The sequence below is a fragment of the Myripristis murdjan genome, chromosome 6 (assembly GCF_902150065.1).
Source record: "Myripristis murdjan chromosome 6, fMyrMur1.1, whole genome shotgun sequence".
Lineage (NCBI taxonomy): Eukaryota > Metazoa > Chordata > Actinopteri > Holocentriformes > Holocentridae > Myripristis > Myripristis murdjan.
In genome coordinates this window covers 5,315,690-5,331,224 of record NC_043985.1, presented here as the reverse complement: position 1 = coordinate 5,331,224, position 15,535 = coordinate 5,315,690, and the positions used below count along the sequence as shown (strand labels likewise).

The following is a 15,535-nucleotide window of genomic DNA, read 5'->3' as shown; positions in this document are numbered from 1 at the left end:
ATCTTATGGTACACCAAATAACACGGTTGGACGCATCGCTGGCTATGGCCTACTGCATGTATGGAAATAGTGACAGAATCCCATGGGTGAAATGGGTGGGCTGGGCCTGTGGGCAAGATGTGCCAAAATGAATTGTGATTGCAGGTTTAGGAACAGTAATTATTTTCCCTACATCTATGATAGAGGAAAGCATGTGGAGGAGATGGCTGAAAATAAGATTAGGGCAATGTCAGGTGATATCATGGTAAAGATGCCATGATTCTTATATCAAAATGTAGAAAATTTTGATGTGCTATTTTACCATTTTACTATCTATTTGTAAAATGGTGGTGGTGGAGTGTTGTGCCACAAGCTCTTGGGAAGATTCACTTACTCCCATCTTATTACCTTTATATTCTATTAAATGTAACATATGAGAAAAACAAACCACAAAAATGTAACTTTATTGTGATATAATTAAAAGCAACTGACAGCAAAATATGAATCAAATATAACTTTAAAGTGTTAGTTTGTATTTGTACCCATATATCATTGCTGTATCCTATCATGGACGGTGAAGCATGAAAGAATTCAATACATATCATCATAGTTTCGGCATGCTATATCTGTGTGTTTTTAAGCGCAACCTAGCTTTTACCTCAACTTGCTGCTTATTTTTCTCTCAGTACCCTCAAACTGATGATGGCGCATTGCATTTCAACATCCAGATGCTGTATCCAATACTGGGCATTTAGTTTGGGTTTCGGTTGTGTCATCACCGAGATGAACCCTTTCTGTAACTTCACAATGTCAGTGACTGCTTAAGGAAGTGCATAGACTGACCAGAGGTCAGGCGACAGACAAAGCAGTGAAATTCAACACCAAACAGCCACTGCCCAAAGTGAAATCTTTTTGAGTCTGGCAGCTTTGCCACTTGAGGTAATAAGTTGATGATTTATATGCCCAAATATCCATATATCTTGATCAAACTGGGAGTGTACTGCTCTAAAATGAATGAAATAGATACAGACTGAAAAACAACATGATTTTGAAGAGCAATACAAACCTGAGAAACTGTTTTGAAGAATGCAACTCATGCTGATTTTGGTTTCACTTTCATTTCTCTTTCCAGTCCCCTGGCTTCCAAAATGGCGGAACTATTTTCTGCCATAGAACTGCCAAGTCAAGACTAGCTCAAGTTCAAATTTACTGACATACATGGGTATACATATAAAGCTGAACAGAATGTTCTGCCATTTTGGAAGCAAGGGGGCTTGGAAAGACTGTTGAAAGTGAAACCAGAACAACATGTGTTGTTGTGCTTCTTCAAAACAGTTTTTCAGCTTTGTATCACCACTCACCCTTCATGTTGTTGTCCTGTCTGTATCTGTTTCATTCATTCTGGAGCAGTGCACTCCCAGTGAGGCTCTCGCAGTCACGATGGGCCTTGATACACTTAAATACATTTGGATAGAGAACCAAATAGAACTACAGTATATGGGTAAGAATCCAAACTATCACTTCTTCTATCTATTACTTCTACTACTAGTAAACAGTACTTGTACTGCTACAAAAACAGTGATATCTAACTACTAGTATCACTATTACTACTATTGTTACTCCAGTTGGTTACAGCTACTCTGCATTCAATTAAATTCTACTCTCTGCCACTATTTAAATTCTATTAATTCTATTTAAATGTAAGCAAGAATGTGCTGAAGTGCTATTTTTTATATTAGAGTGCAGAGATCATTGTGCCACAAAACTGCAAACTCAAAACAGGGGCTCAGCCCCACTGGAGGATCTAATGAGAGCAGCCAAGGAAATGTCAGGAGGAACGCTGATTTGCTCAATGGCAAGGCAACAGAAGACAAAATGAAATTGTGGAGCTAGATCACACATTCTGACAGCTGACACAGGAAAAATACTGAGAACAGGTTATGACGGATTGTTGATAATAAACTGGAGTGTGAAGTGCCAAATCCTCTCTAGATTGATGGAACAGAGATGCACAGGGCAGAAAAAGGCATTGAGGTAAGAGGGCAGAAAAAGTTTCCATGCAACTTTGACAGTCACAAACTGATTATAGCCTGAGTAGAGCGCCACAATTCAAAAGATGGCCCACCGACACATGCACACTACTGAACTGAACAACTGAAAAATTGTGGTTAAAAGGGATAAACCAACTTCTATACTGCTTCATGTTTAAATTAAGAGAAATCATCATTTTTTTTTTTATACTCTTTGTTTTGTACAAAAAGTGACACTTCTCCCCCCATGCAGCTCGGCTGTTACACTCAAGTCACCCTTACACTGGGGTAAATTGTGCCAAAAGACCAAGTTTATAATCTAAGACTGCATTAGCTGCAGAATGTTTGATGCCTCACAAACCTAAGAATATATAGAAATTATTGTTTGAAATAAATAATTGAAATAAATAAAAATTTATTTTGTCTTAGGAACACAAAATCTCAAATGCAACTAATTTTCCTCTTCTATGTACTTAGATAAACTATTCATAGAAAAAATGACAAAGGTATGCTTACCTTGGCCAACCTCTCCAAACTGGGGATATTGAAACAAGCTTGTGATGGATCGACCTCTCGATTAGTCCTCATGGCTCGGAGGACATCTGTCAATGCACCCTCCAGATCACTTTTCACTTTTGACAATTCTTCCACTATGAGGACACGCACAACAGGAGGCAGAAATCTGTCAAGCTGTGGGTTCTGGGAAAGGTTATTTCCATGAAAGCACTGGAAAAAAAGTATACAGTCATTCACTGTTACAGCTGTTGACAGACAAACCCACATCTGGAAAAGATGGTCTTTCATGTAAAATGAAAAGAATATTTTATTCATTCTCCCATTGACATCTGAAGGTCATGAACCTCACTTGATATATCAACGACCATATAAATTTCATTTCAAATAAGCATATCACTAAAGCTACAGCTGTTTTTTTGTCCCACAACAGCAGGCTATACTTACATTTGACCTGAAACTGTGAAGACTGGGATTTGTGAAGCTCTAGTTCTCTCTCCTTCTTGTTCAGTTCTTTCTCCAGATATTCATTCTGTAAAAACAAGTGTATGTCACTTACAAGTTTACAGTGAATGAATGAATGAAAACCTTAAACCTTAAATTAGTTGTTCAGCTAAAGGAGGATGTATCTACTAGAAATTAATTGTGGTTTGATGAAATAAATTTTTACACACATGCTACTGTTTCATCTGTCTTTTGCCCTTTTCTCTCTCTTGATTTCAGTTTTAATACTGATTTCTGGAAAAATCTTTTCATTATTTAAAAAAAATCATAGCTAAGTGTAAAGGTGAGTACTATATATTTGGTCTTTTTTTTTTTTTTTTTTTTTTTAAGATTTTTGGCATTTTTTTGGAAAGGCGGGGGGAGACGGGGATGACATGCAGCAAGGGACCTGAAGTTGAATCGAACCCCAGTTGCTGCAACTGGGACTGAGCCCTGGCACATGGTACGCGCTCTTAGCCAGTGAGCCACCGGTGTGCCCCGTATGTATTTGGTCTTGTGCTGAGGTCAGTTCTGGGTTGGAATACAGTTGGTTATTGACTGGGTGATTCTAACAGACTCCTTTAGCTTAGATGTCAGCAGCTGCAGGAAAATCTAACCAGCATGTTTTGAAAACTTTTTACACAGAACTTTGGACAGACAAGGATTTTTGAAGATCTTTCTCTACAAATGCTAAAGAGAATAATCTGGTTTCTTGTGTGCACATAAACGTAATGTGGAGAGTAAATATAAAGGGACATAAGAAATTTTGATTTTCATGCAGTGGAGCTTGACTAACTTTGACAAAAAGAAATTAAAAGATGGATAAATGAAATTTGATAAAATTACCTGCAGACACCCTGCTTTCTCCCTTCTAATTGTTTCTGAGATAATTAATTGTATCATTCAAATTCAAATTCTTTATTGTCACTGTACAAGTTGCACAACAAAATTTGGGGTCTGCATCATTAATTGTATTAACTGTATCATTAATTGTATTGTTGTTGTATTAAGTGTTTTATTTTTGTTTTCCGCCTGCAACGTAACACCATATACAACATTTGTGTGGTAAAAGAGATTCCTTATCTAATTGGGATTAGCCTGAAAAAATAACAATCAAATAAAATGGAGCAGTAAACATGCAAAACATTTTGTTGGATACAAAACAGCAATTCATTGTACTGCTGGAACTGATTTATACTGCTTGATGGATGCACAACTTTGTGAAAAGCTGGGCTTGGATTAAAGTTCATGTGCAAAAGATGACAACATTTCTACTTTTACATTTCACAGAGGCTTACCTTGCGCCTGAGATCCTCATCTGCATAACTGGTGCTCTGTTTAAGTGCTGTTTGGATTGTTCTGCTGTGCCTACCATCTTCCTCCAGCCGCAAGTTTGACCCTGTGAGCCCTGCAGATACAGTTAATTATAATAAAAGGTTATGAAAAACATCAGCAGCTGTAAATAATTTGTATATGCTTTTTAAACCTTTACAAACTGCTTTAAAGACATTAAGGTGGTAATGCAGAAAAGCTGATATGATAGACAATTAAACTGAATTTATGCATTTGAAACTCGAGGAATGCAAGTAAACATGTCATTCCCCACGAAGGCACCCTTTAGACTAATTGGTAACAATATGCATCCTACCTCCACTTACCTAAAAAACAGACCAATGATGTCTGTCATATCATCTGAGGTATCAAGTTTAACACACACAATTCATACAGTAGTACTCCTGACCCCCTTGATGGCATTGCGTCAGTAACTGGTAAAAACTGGCAGAAACAAAGCACCTACAATCACATATAATTTCAAGATTTTGAAGTCACCTTTATCCTTCACCATATATCTGATTTGTTTCTTCAGCTCCAGTCTCTCCTCTTCTAGCCGTTCAATCTAGGAAAAAAAAAGGTCAAACAGTGGGGTGAAAGGACGTCATAAGGAGTCAGTTCAAGAAAAGTCATAACCCTTCTTTGTCAAACATTACCTCTTTTGTGAGGACCTGGTTTTCTGCTTTGTACTGGCGCTGTCTGAGATCGTTAATTCGCCTAAAGTCTGTCAGATCCACCTCCTCCTTTGGCTCCAGACCTTTGGAGGCCAGAAAACAGACATAAGTGAATAAAAAACATAATAAATAAAAATAAAAAAAAAAATAAATAAAAACAGGAAATGGGATCTCTAAGATTTTGTTAAATAATCATACCTAGTCTTTCTCGAAAATCCTCATTTTCATCCATGACATCATTTATCCTCATCTCAAGCCGGTTGATCTCTTTGGTCATGGCCTCTGCCTCGCGATCTCTCACTCTTATTTGATTTTTACACTCCTTGATCTCAGCAATGGCTGCTTCCAGGCCATCCGTGCCCTGCAGCACAGCAATACAGTTATGGTCACAATTTCAGCAGAAGATCCTTTTCTCACATTTAAATTCCCTTGTACATTAACTAATGGCTTATAGGGACATCAGGATGTGATTAGACATGGGTCTAAAACAAATTTGTTGCTTGTGGCCCAAGAAAACACATTGATCACACCACGGTCACGTAGTTTTTTAAGCTGTTCTGAGAAAGTCGCACTCAATTAATTGGATTTGGCTAAAAAACAACTTTCATCTCAGCCAAAAGTGAAAAGGAAGAGAAAGAATTTGTAGACTCACGGACTCGTACAGCCTCACGCGGTTTAAGGTCTCAATAAGCTCTTTGTCCTTGTCCTTGGCATTGGCCTCAGCAAGATCCGCCACCCGTTCAGCCTCCAGCGCTCTGCTCTCTGCAGCCTCCAGCTTCAACTTCAGCTCCTCCATCTTCCTCTGCTGGATGGTCAATGGCAGGCCTGGGTAAAAGAGAGGAAACCCTTTGCTTACCTACTGATCAAAGTAGCCATCTGGTGGATCCCAGAATCCCAGAGGTTACTTACCACCTTCTCTGTCACTACTAGCCACTTGCCCTACCAGCAAGATAGGCAGAAATGAGGGTGAGTTACCTGTCAGTGCAGCAAAAACAGCAAGTTCAATCTCACCCTTCTCCCAAACTACTGAAAATGCCACATTCATTTTTGTGCCATTAAACACCATAAAATGTAAATGTAAATGTAGCTTTCTCCAAACGGGCTCAATGTCCAAAAGTCCAGAATTTACTTAATTATTCTCTGTTTTTCTCACTGCCAATGCTCAGGTCTACAACATTCATGGGTGCACCACACAGAACCAAATAGAGCATTTCTCCAGAGCACTCTAGAGTACACATGACCAGATAAATATGACCAGGTACATATTCAACTTTAAGAATCACAGTATAATCATTTGATTCAGAACATTTGGGTTATACTGCATGAGCTGTTTGAAGAAATTTGATGAGCATGTTAGCTTCTTTGTGGCTTTAAACAAATTTTAACTTTAAGAGATTGGTAGAAGGCTGCGATGTAACTACTGGGGCTAACAAGCTTGAGTGGAGTTTCGACTGACTTGAGGGTAAACAGATAATGACTGAATCCATATTTTGCGATGATGACTTAAATTGATCATTCTAAGATTACCCTTGAACCCAAACCCAAAATCATACTCTAAAAATATCCTCTTGAAATAGTGAGGTCCGGCAAAATGTGATCACTTTGGAAGATGTTCTTTTTCTATTATTGCACGGACATTTAGGAATTGATATTGAAAGTACTGAAAGTGTACACATGCACACACACCAACACATATATATTCTTACTTGTCCTGCACTGAAGCTGTTGTCATTTTTGCATCATGCTCCTCAATGTAGCTTTGATGAGGCTTTACAAGCTCCTTGAGGTTTCTTTAGACGGTACTGCTCACACTCTTTCTTCATTTTTATCATTGGTATCAACAACTAAATGTAGTCCTAGCTATCTAAACATCTCTTTGAACGAGGTGCATCTCCCATCCTGGTCACTCAGTCTATGAGAGAAAAAAGCAAACCAAGAAAAATTCTGTTTGGCAAATGCACCGCGGTCTAGACTTCATTGCAAAAAATCCCCTACATGTTAATCCAGAACTCAACTGCAATGGTGGTAATGGTGGTAAACATTTGCCAGCCTTCAAGTTAACATTCATTACAATCAAAAGCAGGAGCGCTCCCATCATGTGTGAGGCCACGTTACCAGACGAGCTAAACACATTTTATGCTCGCTTTGATCTCCTCAACAGAGAGTCCGCTGCAAAGTCTCCTCCGCCTCCAGAGGACCGACCACTGTCAGTATCCACAGTGGATGTGAGGAAAGTCCTGCTGAAAGTGAATATGAGTAAAGCTGCTGGGCCTGATAACATCCTGATCTAAATGACTACCGCCCTGTGGCACTCACCCCCATCCTGATGAAGTGCTTTGAGAAACTGGTTCTCCAGCACATAAAGAACAACATCCCTGCCAGTCTGGACCCTCAGCAGTTTGCATTGAGAACCAACAGATCCACAGAGGATGCCATCTCCACTGCTCTCCACTCAGTCTTCACTCACCTGGAGAAAAGCAGCACCTACATCAGAATGCTGTTTGTTGACTTCAGCTCAGCTTTCAACACAATCTCCTCCATGAAGCTGATTGGAAAACTGAACACTCTGGGCATCAGTACCACCTTCTGCAAGTGGATACTGGACTTCCTCACAGACCCCAGTCAGTTAGGATTGGCAGTCTCTCCTCCTTCACTCTGGTGCTCAACACCGGAGCCCCCCAGGGCTGTGTGCTCAGCCCCCTCCTGTTCACGCTGTACACCCACGACTGCAACCCCCGACTGCAACCCCCGACATGGAGAGAACTCTATTGTGAAGTTCGCCGATGACACCACCATCAATGATGAGTTTTCATATCGGGAGGAAATCAACCATCTTGCAAAACGGTGCACAGAAAACAACCTACTGCTCAACGTCAGCAAAACCAAAGAGCTGATAGTTGATTTTAGAAAAAAGGAGGCAAAGACACACAACCTGTCTACATCAATGGAGCTGAGGTGGAGCAGTTGAGCAGTTTCGAGTTCCTGGGAATCAACATAACAGAGAACCTGTCATGGACTTCACATATCTCTGACCTGGTTAAAAAAGCTCAGAAACGGCTGTATTTCGTAAGGAAACTTAAGAAAGCGAAATTCCCATGCCAAGTTCTTGTCAACTTCTGCAAAGGAGCGATTGAAAGCATCCTGACTGGAAACATCACAAACTGGCATGGGATGTGCACGGTCCAGGACAGGAAGACTCTGCAACGAGTGATTAAAACTGCCCAAAACATCATTGGCACCCATCTACCTCAGCCTCAGTGATATCGGGGAGGTGAGGTGCCTGCGCAGAGCCAAAAGGATCCTAAAAGACAACACCCACCCCAGCCACAGCCTGTTCAAAAATACAGAAGTATCCGCTGCTGTACCACCAGACTACAGCTTCTTCCCTCAGGCTGTGAGACAACTAAATGCACCATCTGCACTCCTTCGTGTTTAATAATTTTATTTTCTATACAATCAATTAATCAATCAAGAGGGAACCACATTTTAATTTCATTATACAATCTGTTGTATAATGACCAATAAACTTCCTTGTATCCTTGTATCCTCTTGGTACATATGTGTTTTCTTCTCTTGGATGTGATTGGTAGTGATCCGCTTACCTCTGTCTGTCTTCATAGTCTTCTTAAGATCTTCAATAAGAATGGCATTCTTCTCCATTTCTCCTGTATACTGCTCCACTTGCTCACTCAGCATCTTGATTTGATTATCTCTGTCTTGGACGCCCTTTAGACATTCAACAACAATTTGATGAGCATTGATCCACAAAACCAAGCAAAGTTGTAGCACACTGAAATCACAGACTTTCATAATTTAAGAAATGTTTGAAATGAAAACAATGGAGGCCAGAGAATGTAAAAGCACATAGCAAAGGCATACAATGCAGAGAAACTTACAGCACAGAGTTCATATATGACCTGGTCAGAAGCAGCAGTAGAGATGGAAAGGAGGGACAGGTAGATAAAACAGGACAGGATGAGGAAAAAGGAAGTAGAAATTGGGGGAAATGACAGGTAGATGGTAGAACATAAAATGACAGAACGTCTCAAATTCCGCTTTCACCACATAACACACACACACTATGAATAATGTACACCATCCACACACAAAACACAAAGCCACACTTACAAAACAGCCCTTCCATTTTGTGATCTACATTTTCTTGTAGCACATTATACAGTGTGGGTACTGTAGATGAATAAATCCATATACCACACTTTTTAACCTAAATGAATCAAACAACTTCAAACAGAAAATTATTTTGATAAAACGTGTGATATAAAAAGTCTTGGATAGGTTTTCTCTCACACAGACCTGCTGCAAGGCAATAATGTTGCTTTTGTCCGAATCCATTTGGGCTGTGCGCAGCTTTTCTCTCAGCTCGCGAATCATCTGCTGGTACACCAGAATTTCATCGTCCTTCCCAGACAGCACTCTCTAAGTGTGGGGGGAAGAAAATGTGCATTCATATTACATTATGGTAATGTCAAACCAGACCACCACTGTTCTCTTACAGCTGCAATCACATGTACCAAGATATTCATTAAAATATCTTGGTACATATGAGGGAAAAAGCCACACCTGGCCAAGAAACTACTTTTCAGTCAAGTGTCCAATGACTTTTGAGCCTCTGAAAATGGGGTGACAATGTATAAAACTGGCTGTAATTCCTGAATGGTTGATACCATATTTTTGTTTAACCCCTTAAATTAAATCTGAAAGTCTGCACTTCAATCACATGTTGATTACTCCATTTCACATCAACTGTGGTGGAGTACAAGGGCAAAATTATGAATATTGTGTCAATGTCCATATACTTATGGATCTAACTGTACATATATATGTGTGTGTGTGTGTGTGTGTGTGTGTGTGTGTGTGTTTGTATACATATACATATACATGTACAGTTAGATACTGTAGCTAGATATATAGATTTAGATATATAGATGTAAAACCCATATCCATGTGTAATGAAAAACTAAAACAACAACAACAACAACAAAACTGACTTTGATGTTGTTTTTGAAGAGTATGTAAAGAATATGATGAATATACTATTATTATTTTTTTCAATGGAATGAACATGCTAGCAAGTGTTCCTAACAATTCTGGGATCTGAATGTGTTTTTATTCACTCACAGCGCAACAATCACTGCAACATTACTGCATGACTGCATGAATGTGCAGCCTGTAAATATGTTCAGATGGGTATGCTGGAAAAGCTTAGCCTGTTAGGCACCTGCATTGGTGCTAAGGGTCTTACAAAAATCAATATCAGTATTGATATTGGCACTGCTATTGGCTGATATGAGTTGAAGAATATGAGAGATTAGTGTTAGCTTCAAAAACAAATCTTCTTACAATATTACATCTTCTTAGAGTGTAGTGTTGCTAGCAAACAAAAGGAATGAATACATATCAGAGGTGCACATAGGAATGGAAATAACAAGCTAATTTTGGACTGACACTCACCTTCCATTCCTCCACCTTAGCACTGACTGCTGCCATGACTGGGTCATCCTCCTCAGCCCTGCTCTGGATCTGATCTGTTAGCTCTCTGACCTGCAAATCACATCACATTGAATCAAACACACACACAAACACACAAACACACACACACACACACACACACACACACACACACACACACACACACACACACACACACACACACACACACATTTTTAAGTGCCAACATTTAATAACACAGTAAAAGCAAACCATCTAATCCATCATGATAAATAAAGTCAGATATCGACAAATTGTCAAGTGGTGGCAGGTAACACGTGGCATCAAGATGCATTTCACATGTCAATCACAGGCTCAGGTCGACTGCAAATTAAAGAAAAAAAAAAAAGTAATATATAGGAATATATATTCCTGGAATACTTACTTGCAGCTTTGCGTGATCCCTCTCTTTCCTGAGCTGGTCCATAATGGAGTCAGTCTGCTGAACTACAATCTTCATCTTGTTGTACTCATCTGTCATCTTCTCCATTTCTCTCACCGACTCCTCGAGACTTCTATGCAACTGCTCATTCTGTGTCTTCAGGTCTGCGATTTCATCCTCGGCTCGCTACCAGACATAGCATAATAACTTGAATTGTAGGTGCATACATTTTGAATGTTGTAAATCACTGGTAAAAACTCTGGTAAAAAGACTTTTATGTGTAATAAAAACACCATAAGTTATTATGGGCCCACACCCTGGATCAAACTGCCTAATGATACAAGATAAATCACAACTGTGTCATCTTATAAAAGCAAGCCTCTGTTCTCTCGGGCCTGTAGCTAGCTCTTGCCTCCATCTCTCTGTCTCTTTCTCTCTCCCTCCTTGGTTATGTGTGAATGGGTATGTTTATGTTGGTGGGTAGGCTGGAGATGAATTATACACCTGAACATTCTGTGCCCTTTCTTACACATGTATTATGACATGTATTATAATATGTATTATAATATGTATTCATGGTTTTTTTGTTCATATTTGCTGTGGGTGAATCACATTGAACTCACACTGTATGAAATGTGCTATGTAAATGAAATTTGATTGATTAATTGATTTAAAAAAAATAAATAATAAAAAAAAAACATTATACTGTTCAAAAGTTTGAAATCAGAGATTTTTCTTTTGTGGAAAGAAGCTGATCCTTTACTTTACCAAACATTAAACTGATCAGAAACAGAGCAAGTCATTACCATTACTGTTTGAAAAAGCTCTTTTTTCATTCGATCTTTTCACATGATTGCAAAGCTACATTTTCAGTAGCTATTACTCCATTATACTAACAGCACTGTAACCTCATCCTTAGATAATCATGCCACTGAGTTCTTTTGCAACTAGAGAAACCACTTCTGTAATATTACGAAAACAATTGTGCTGTTTACTGGAGCTAAAAATGTCTTTCTTTCACTTGTTACAGTACGCTGCCATTTCTAAAGTTCAGTTTTAGCTTAAAATGGTCAAAAAGAAACAGTTTTCTCTAAACACAAAAACACCAAAAGAACTGTGATTTCAAACTTTTGAATGGTAGTGTAGCTCATGCATTCCAGCATGACACTAACACTGCCAGGGTAATGGATTGTCTCTGTAGCTCATTGGATCCTAACATTGGCAAGGTTATGTTCTGACAACCCATGCTGAAAATGTATGTTAGTACTGTAGGATGACTTGCATAAAAGCATACCAATGGTATGCAAACCAAATGGTACAGTATTTTAAGTGGTATGAAGTATTTTTATTCAGTGGCTACAGGGGTTACACCAGTCTCTTTCGTTGTTTTACCAACGGATTACATTTTAAAACCTCAACATTATATTTGGTTGACTCAGTAAACAGCAACTATAGTAGGCAAACTTACTAGCCACACCCAGGCTGTACCAACATTTGAAATGTGTTTATGTTGTGTATTTCCCTCCCTAACAGTGCAATGCTATGGGATTCTGTAGAACTTTTAAAGCACCTGAAGGTCCTCCATGAACTGACTGAGCTGGCGAGTAGCTGAGTTGAGCTTCCTCTGTTTCTCATCGCTCTCGTCTTTGGACAGCGCCGATTCCTTCTTCTCCAGTTCTCTGCGGTAGAAGTCCACATCCTGTTGGAGCTGATCATTCTGTCACGGCACAGAACGATCACAGAAAAAGAGTTGGACCCAGTGCCAGTGCCTATGATCCCAGACTAGTCTAGTCACACTACATAGAATAACAAACATCTATGTGTTATGTTCACCCTATGAACTCAGACACTCACATACAGCCTAATATGCTGATGAATTTAGTCTCTGGCAGGTAAATCAACAAACCTCCCCACCACGCTGGGCTATAGCTTTTTGAAAACATTACATCTGAATATCTCAGATATACAGTCTTTCATCTTTGCCCTTTCTCAAACTTTGCCCCTGCTGGCCACTGTAAACTTTCTTTGACCATGAGCCAAGACAAATCAAAACAAAACAAGCTGACCTCTTGCCTGGTACATTGCTTTACACTGCTGTACACAAAGCAGTAGCATCTAAACTTATGCACACTAATATATTTCTATAAAAAAAATATCTTTGTATGAAAAAACACTAAAGCCCCTTCCTTTTCCCTATATCTCCCCCAGTAAATTGAATTGGGCACTTCACAAAAACTCTTAGGTGTTGCAGGGCAGGGAAAACAGTGGTGTACATCCCACCAAATCAACTAGAATCAAAATACTACTAAACTCTTTCTTCCATCAGCTAAAAAACACTATTTAAATTGACTATTTACTTGACTAGTCTACCTCTTACCTTCTTCTTAAGCAGCTTTGTCTATAGTGATGAATCAAGAAGACGTGAAAGAAAACAATGAAATGTAAAGAAAGCACTCATATGGAAGAATAAAGTTAGCGCGAGCGAAACTACAAGACTTTTGTAGATAGACAAAGGAGTTATATTTACAGAGAGTAGTAAGACTATTTTCATCTACAGAGAATAAAGGTATTAATGAAAAGAAAGCTTCAGAAAGCTTTACTTAATGGATGAAGAAGACAGACATAAAACTATCAACAGCCACAAACCTCTCGTTTCAGCTTCCTGACCTCTGTCTCGGCCTCCTCTGCTCGCACAACCAACTAAGAAAAACAAAACATGCATCAAATTTGGAGAGTGTGAGATAAATGAACCAGTCATGACACAAAAGAGACATTAGGAAAGACCTTATCTTTTTGAAATATTCTTACTCCAGAACATTAATCTCTGTATTAACCGATAACAATGGAAAGAGATTAGAGCAAGCAGTGACTGTACATTAAATGCAAGAATCTGAATGTCATATTTTATAGCCAAATTCAAAAACATTTTCTCCACTAAATAAAAAAAGCTTTTTTGAAAAATCATGTTTTGTTTACTTCACCGTGATTACTACAAATTCAAATTTATGCAGTTCAAATAGTGCCAGCAGTGACTCCCATAAAGAAAGCTTAAGACTTAATCACTAGATGATTTATTATTTTTTAACATGAGGGTGGTCCAGTGGGAACACCCCCATGCTCCCACATGACCAACCAACACTCACACATGTACATCTCCCAAAGGATGTTGTTGCAGAGCGCCTTAACCATCAACATTAGATCAAGGTCAAGCTGTCCTCCTGTTCTTTTTGATGTCATTTTCCCATAAATTCACAGAGCTGGAAATGCTGCTTGTATTCTTGTGTGCCAAAAACCTCCTCCTATCTCCCCTATAACCTCCTCCCACCACTCTCCCCCTTTTATGGTTAATGGTTTATGGCAAGGGGGAGAAAGGTTTCTCTGTGCCCCTCTTTCAGAAAGGCACAGGAGGCTTGAACTGATTTTAAAGTCATTTACTAAACTCTGAAATAACTATTACATTATACTGAGCTCAGTTTGCGGCACAAAGATTGGTTTTGTTTGAAAAATAACAAGTGAGAACAACAAAAAAAATGTTGATGAGCATTCAAGATCACTTTTGTTAATTTCCGAAGAGGCCTCTGCTGTGCTGCTGCCACACTCTCTCTTTCCCCTGTGTACTCCTCTACACAAGAGAGACCCACATCCACACAAACTCGCTTCTGTATGGCTACTTTATATTAGGAGCGCAGGATTATCATATATTCATTCATTCATTTTCCAAGCAGCTTATCCTAATTAGAGTGGCCAGATGCTGGAGCCTATCCCAAAGCTCATTGGGGGAAGGTGAGGAGACACTTGGGACAGGCTGTCAGTCCATCATAGGACAGACACACACACAAACACATTCACACCTTGGGGCAATTTAGTATCTCAAACTGACCTGACTTACATGTCTTTGGACTATGGAAGGAAATTGCAGAAGGGACCCTGGCTGGCTGGCCAGAAATCAAATCAAACACAGGACCTTCTGGCTGTGAGGTGACAGTGTTAAATACATACTTTGTGTAAGCCTATTCTTTTACTAAATGTGGACATTAAGCATTTAAATAATGCTTATTTTTCAAAACACATTGTGGTTTTGACAGCATAAACTTTACCTCAAATTACGTAACTGTAGCAGCTGAGTGTTGTGCGGTCAGTGCAGCTCGATTTCCTGAGTCACATTACCTGCTCCATTCCCATGTTTCTCTCTGACTCTCTTGCTCTTGACTATATGTTGGCACTTGTCACTTTGATCATGAAGGTGGCACTAACCCATAGAGCAAATAAGGGGGATTGCAGCCCCTTTCTAATCATCTACTGGTCATAATGACATGCTCCTTAATATATTTAGGTACTTCGGAAGTTCAATATATCAAAAAAGTACTTACACATAGTAAATATCATAATACAGTAAAAATGAATATTAGTATGAAAAATGAAGAAAATGAGGACACATGTTATTTCACCAATTGTTGGAGACAGAAGCAATGCATTATACTACAACTGCATCTACATTGCACACCCAGGTATGCAAGATAAATTATTTTCTTTTTTTTAACTTATTGTAATGAAAACTCTTTGGGATAACAGAAAGAATGAAAAAGCATTTTGATAAAAAAAAAAAAAAAAAACAAAAAAAAAAAAAAACAGTG

General features: G+C 38.9%; 1 protein-coding gene across 5 annotated transcripts in view; it reads right to left on the bottom strand.

The window, feature by feature from the left end:
* The window catches only part of cep290 (centrosomal protein 290), a 46,838-nt gene that overhangs the window by 27,559 nt on the left and 3,744 nt on the right, over positions 1 to 15,535 (bottom strand). For 2 of the 5 annotated variants that reach the window (XM_030054579.1, XM_030054578.1), the window contains exons 6-18: positions 13,548 to 13,601; positions 12,472 to 12,618; positions 10,905 to 11,087; positions 10,484 to 10,573; positions 9,326 to 9,448; positions 8,614 to 8,737; positions 5,664 to 5,836; positions 5,210 to 5,372; positions 4,994 to 5,094; positions 4,836 to 4,902; positions 4,304 to 4,413; positions 2,970 to 3,054; positions 2,526 to 2,659 (exon numbers count right to left, since the gene is read on the bottom strand). In XM_030054579.1, the coding sequence (XP_029910439.1) occupies positions 2,526 to 2,659; positions 2,970 to 3,054; positions 4,304 to 4,413; positions 4,836 to 4,902; positions 4,994 to 5,094; positions 5,210 to 5,372; positions 5,664 to 5,836; positions 8,614 to 8,737; positions 9,326 to 9,448; positions 10,484 to 10,573; positions 10,905 to 11,087; positions 12,472 to 12,618; positions 13,548 to 13,601 (1,554 nt within the window). Of the gene's footprint in view, positions 1 to 2,525; positions 2,660 to 2,969; positions 3,055 to 4,303; positions 4,414 to 4,835; positions 4,903 to 4,993; positions 5,095 to 5,209; positions 5,373 to 5,663; positions 5,837 to 8,613; positions 8,738 to 8,907; positions 8,929 to 9,325; positions 9,449 to 10,483; positions 10,574 to 10,904; positions 11,088 to 12,471; positions 12,619 to 13,278; positions 13,300 to 13,547; positions 13,602 to 15,535 lie in introns of all 5 variants that reach the window. The other 3 variants (XM_030054574.1, XM_030054576.1, XM_030054575.1) reach the window with 3 other exon arrangements.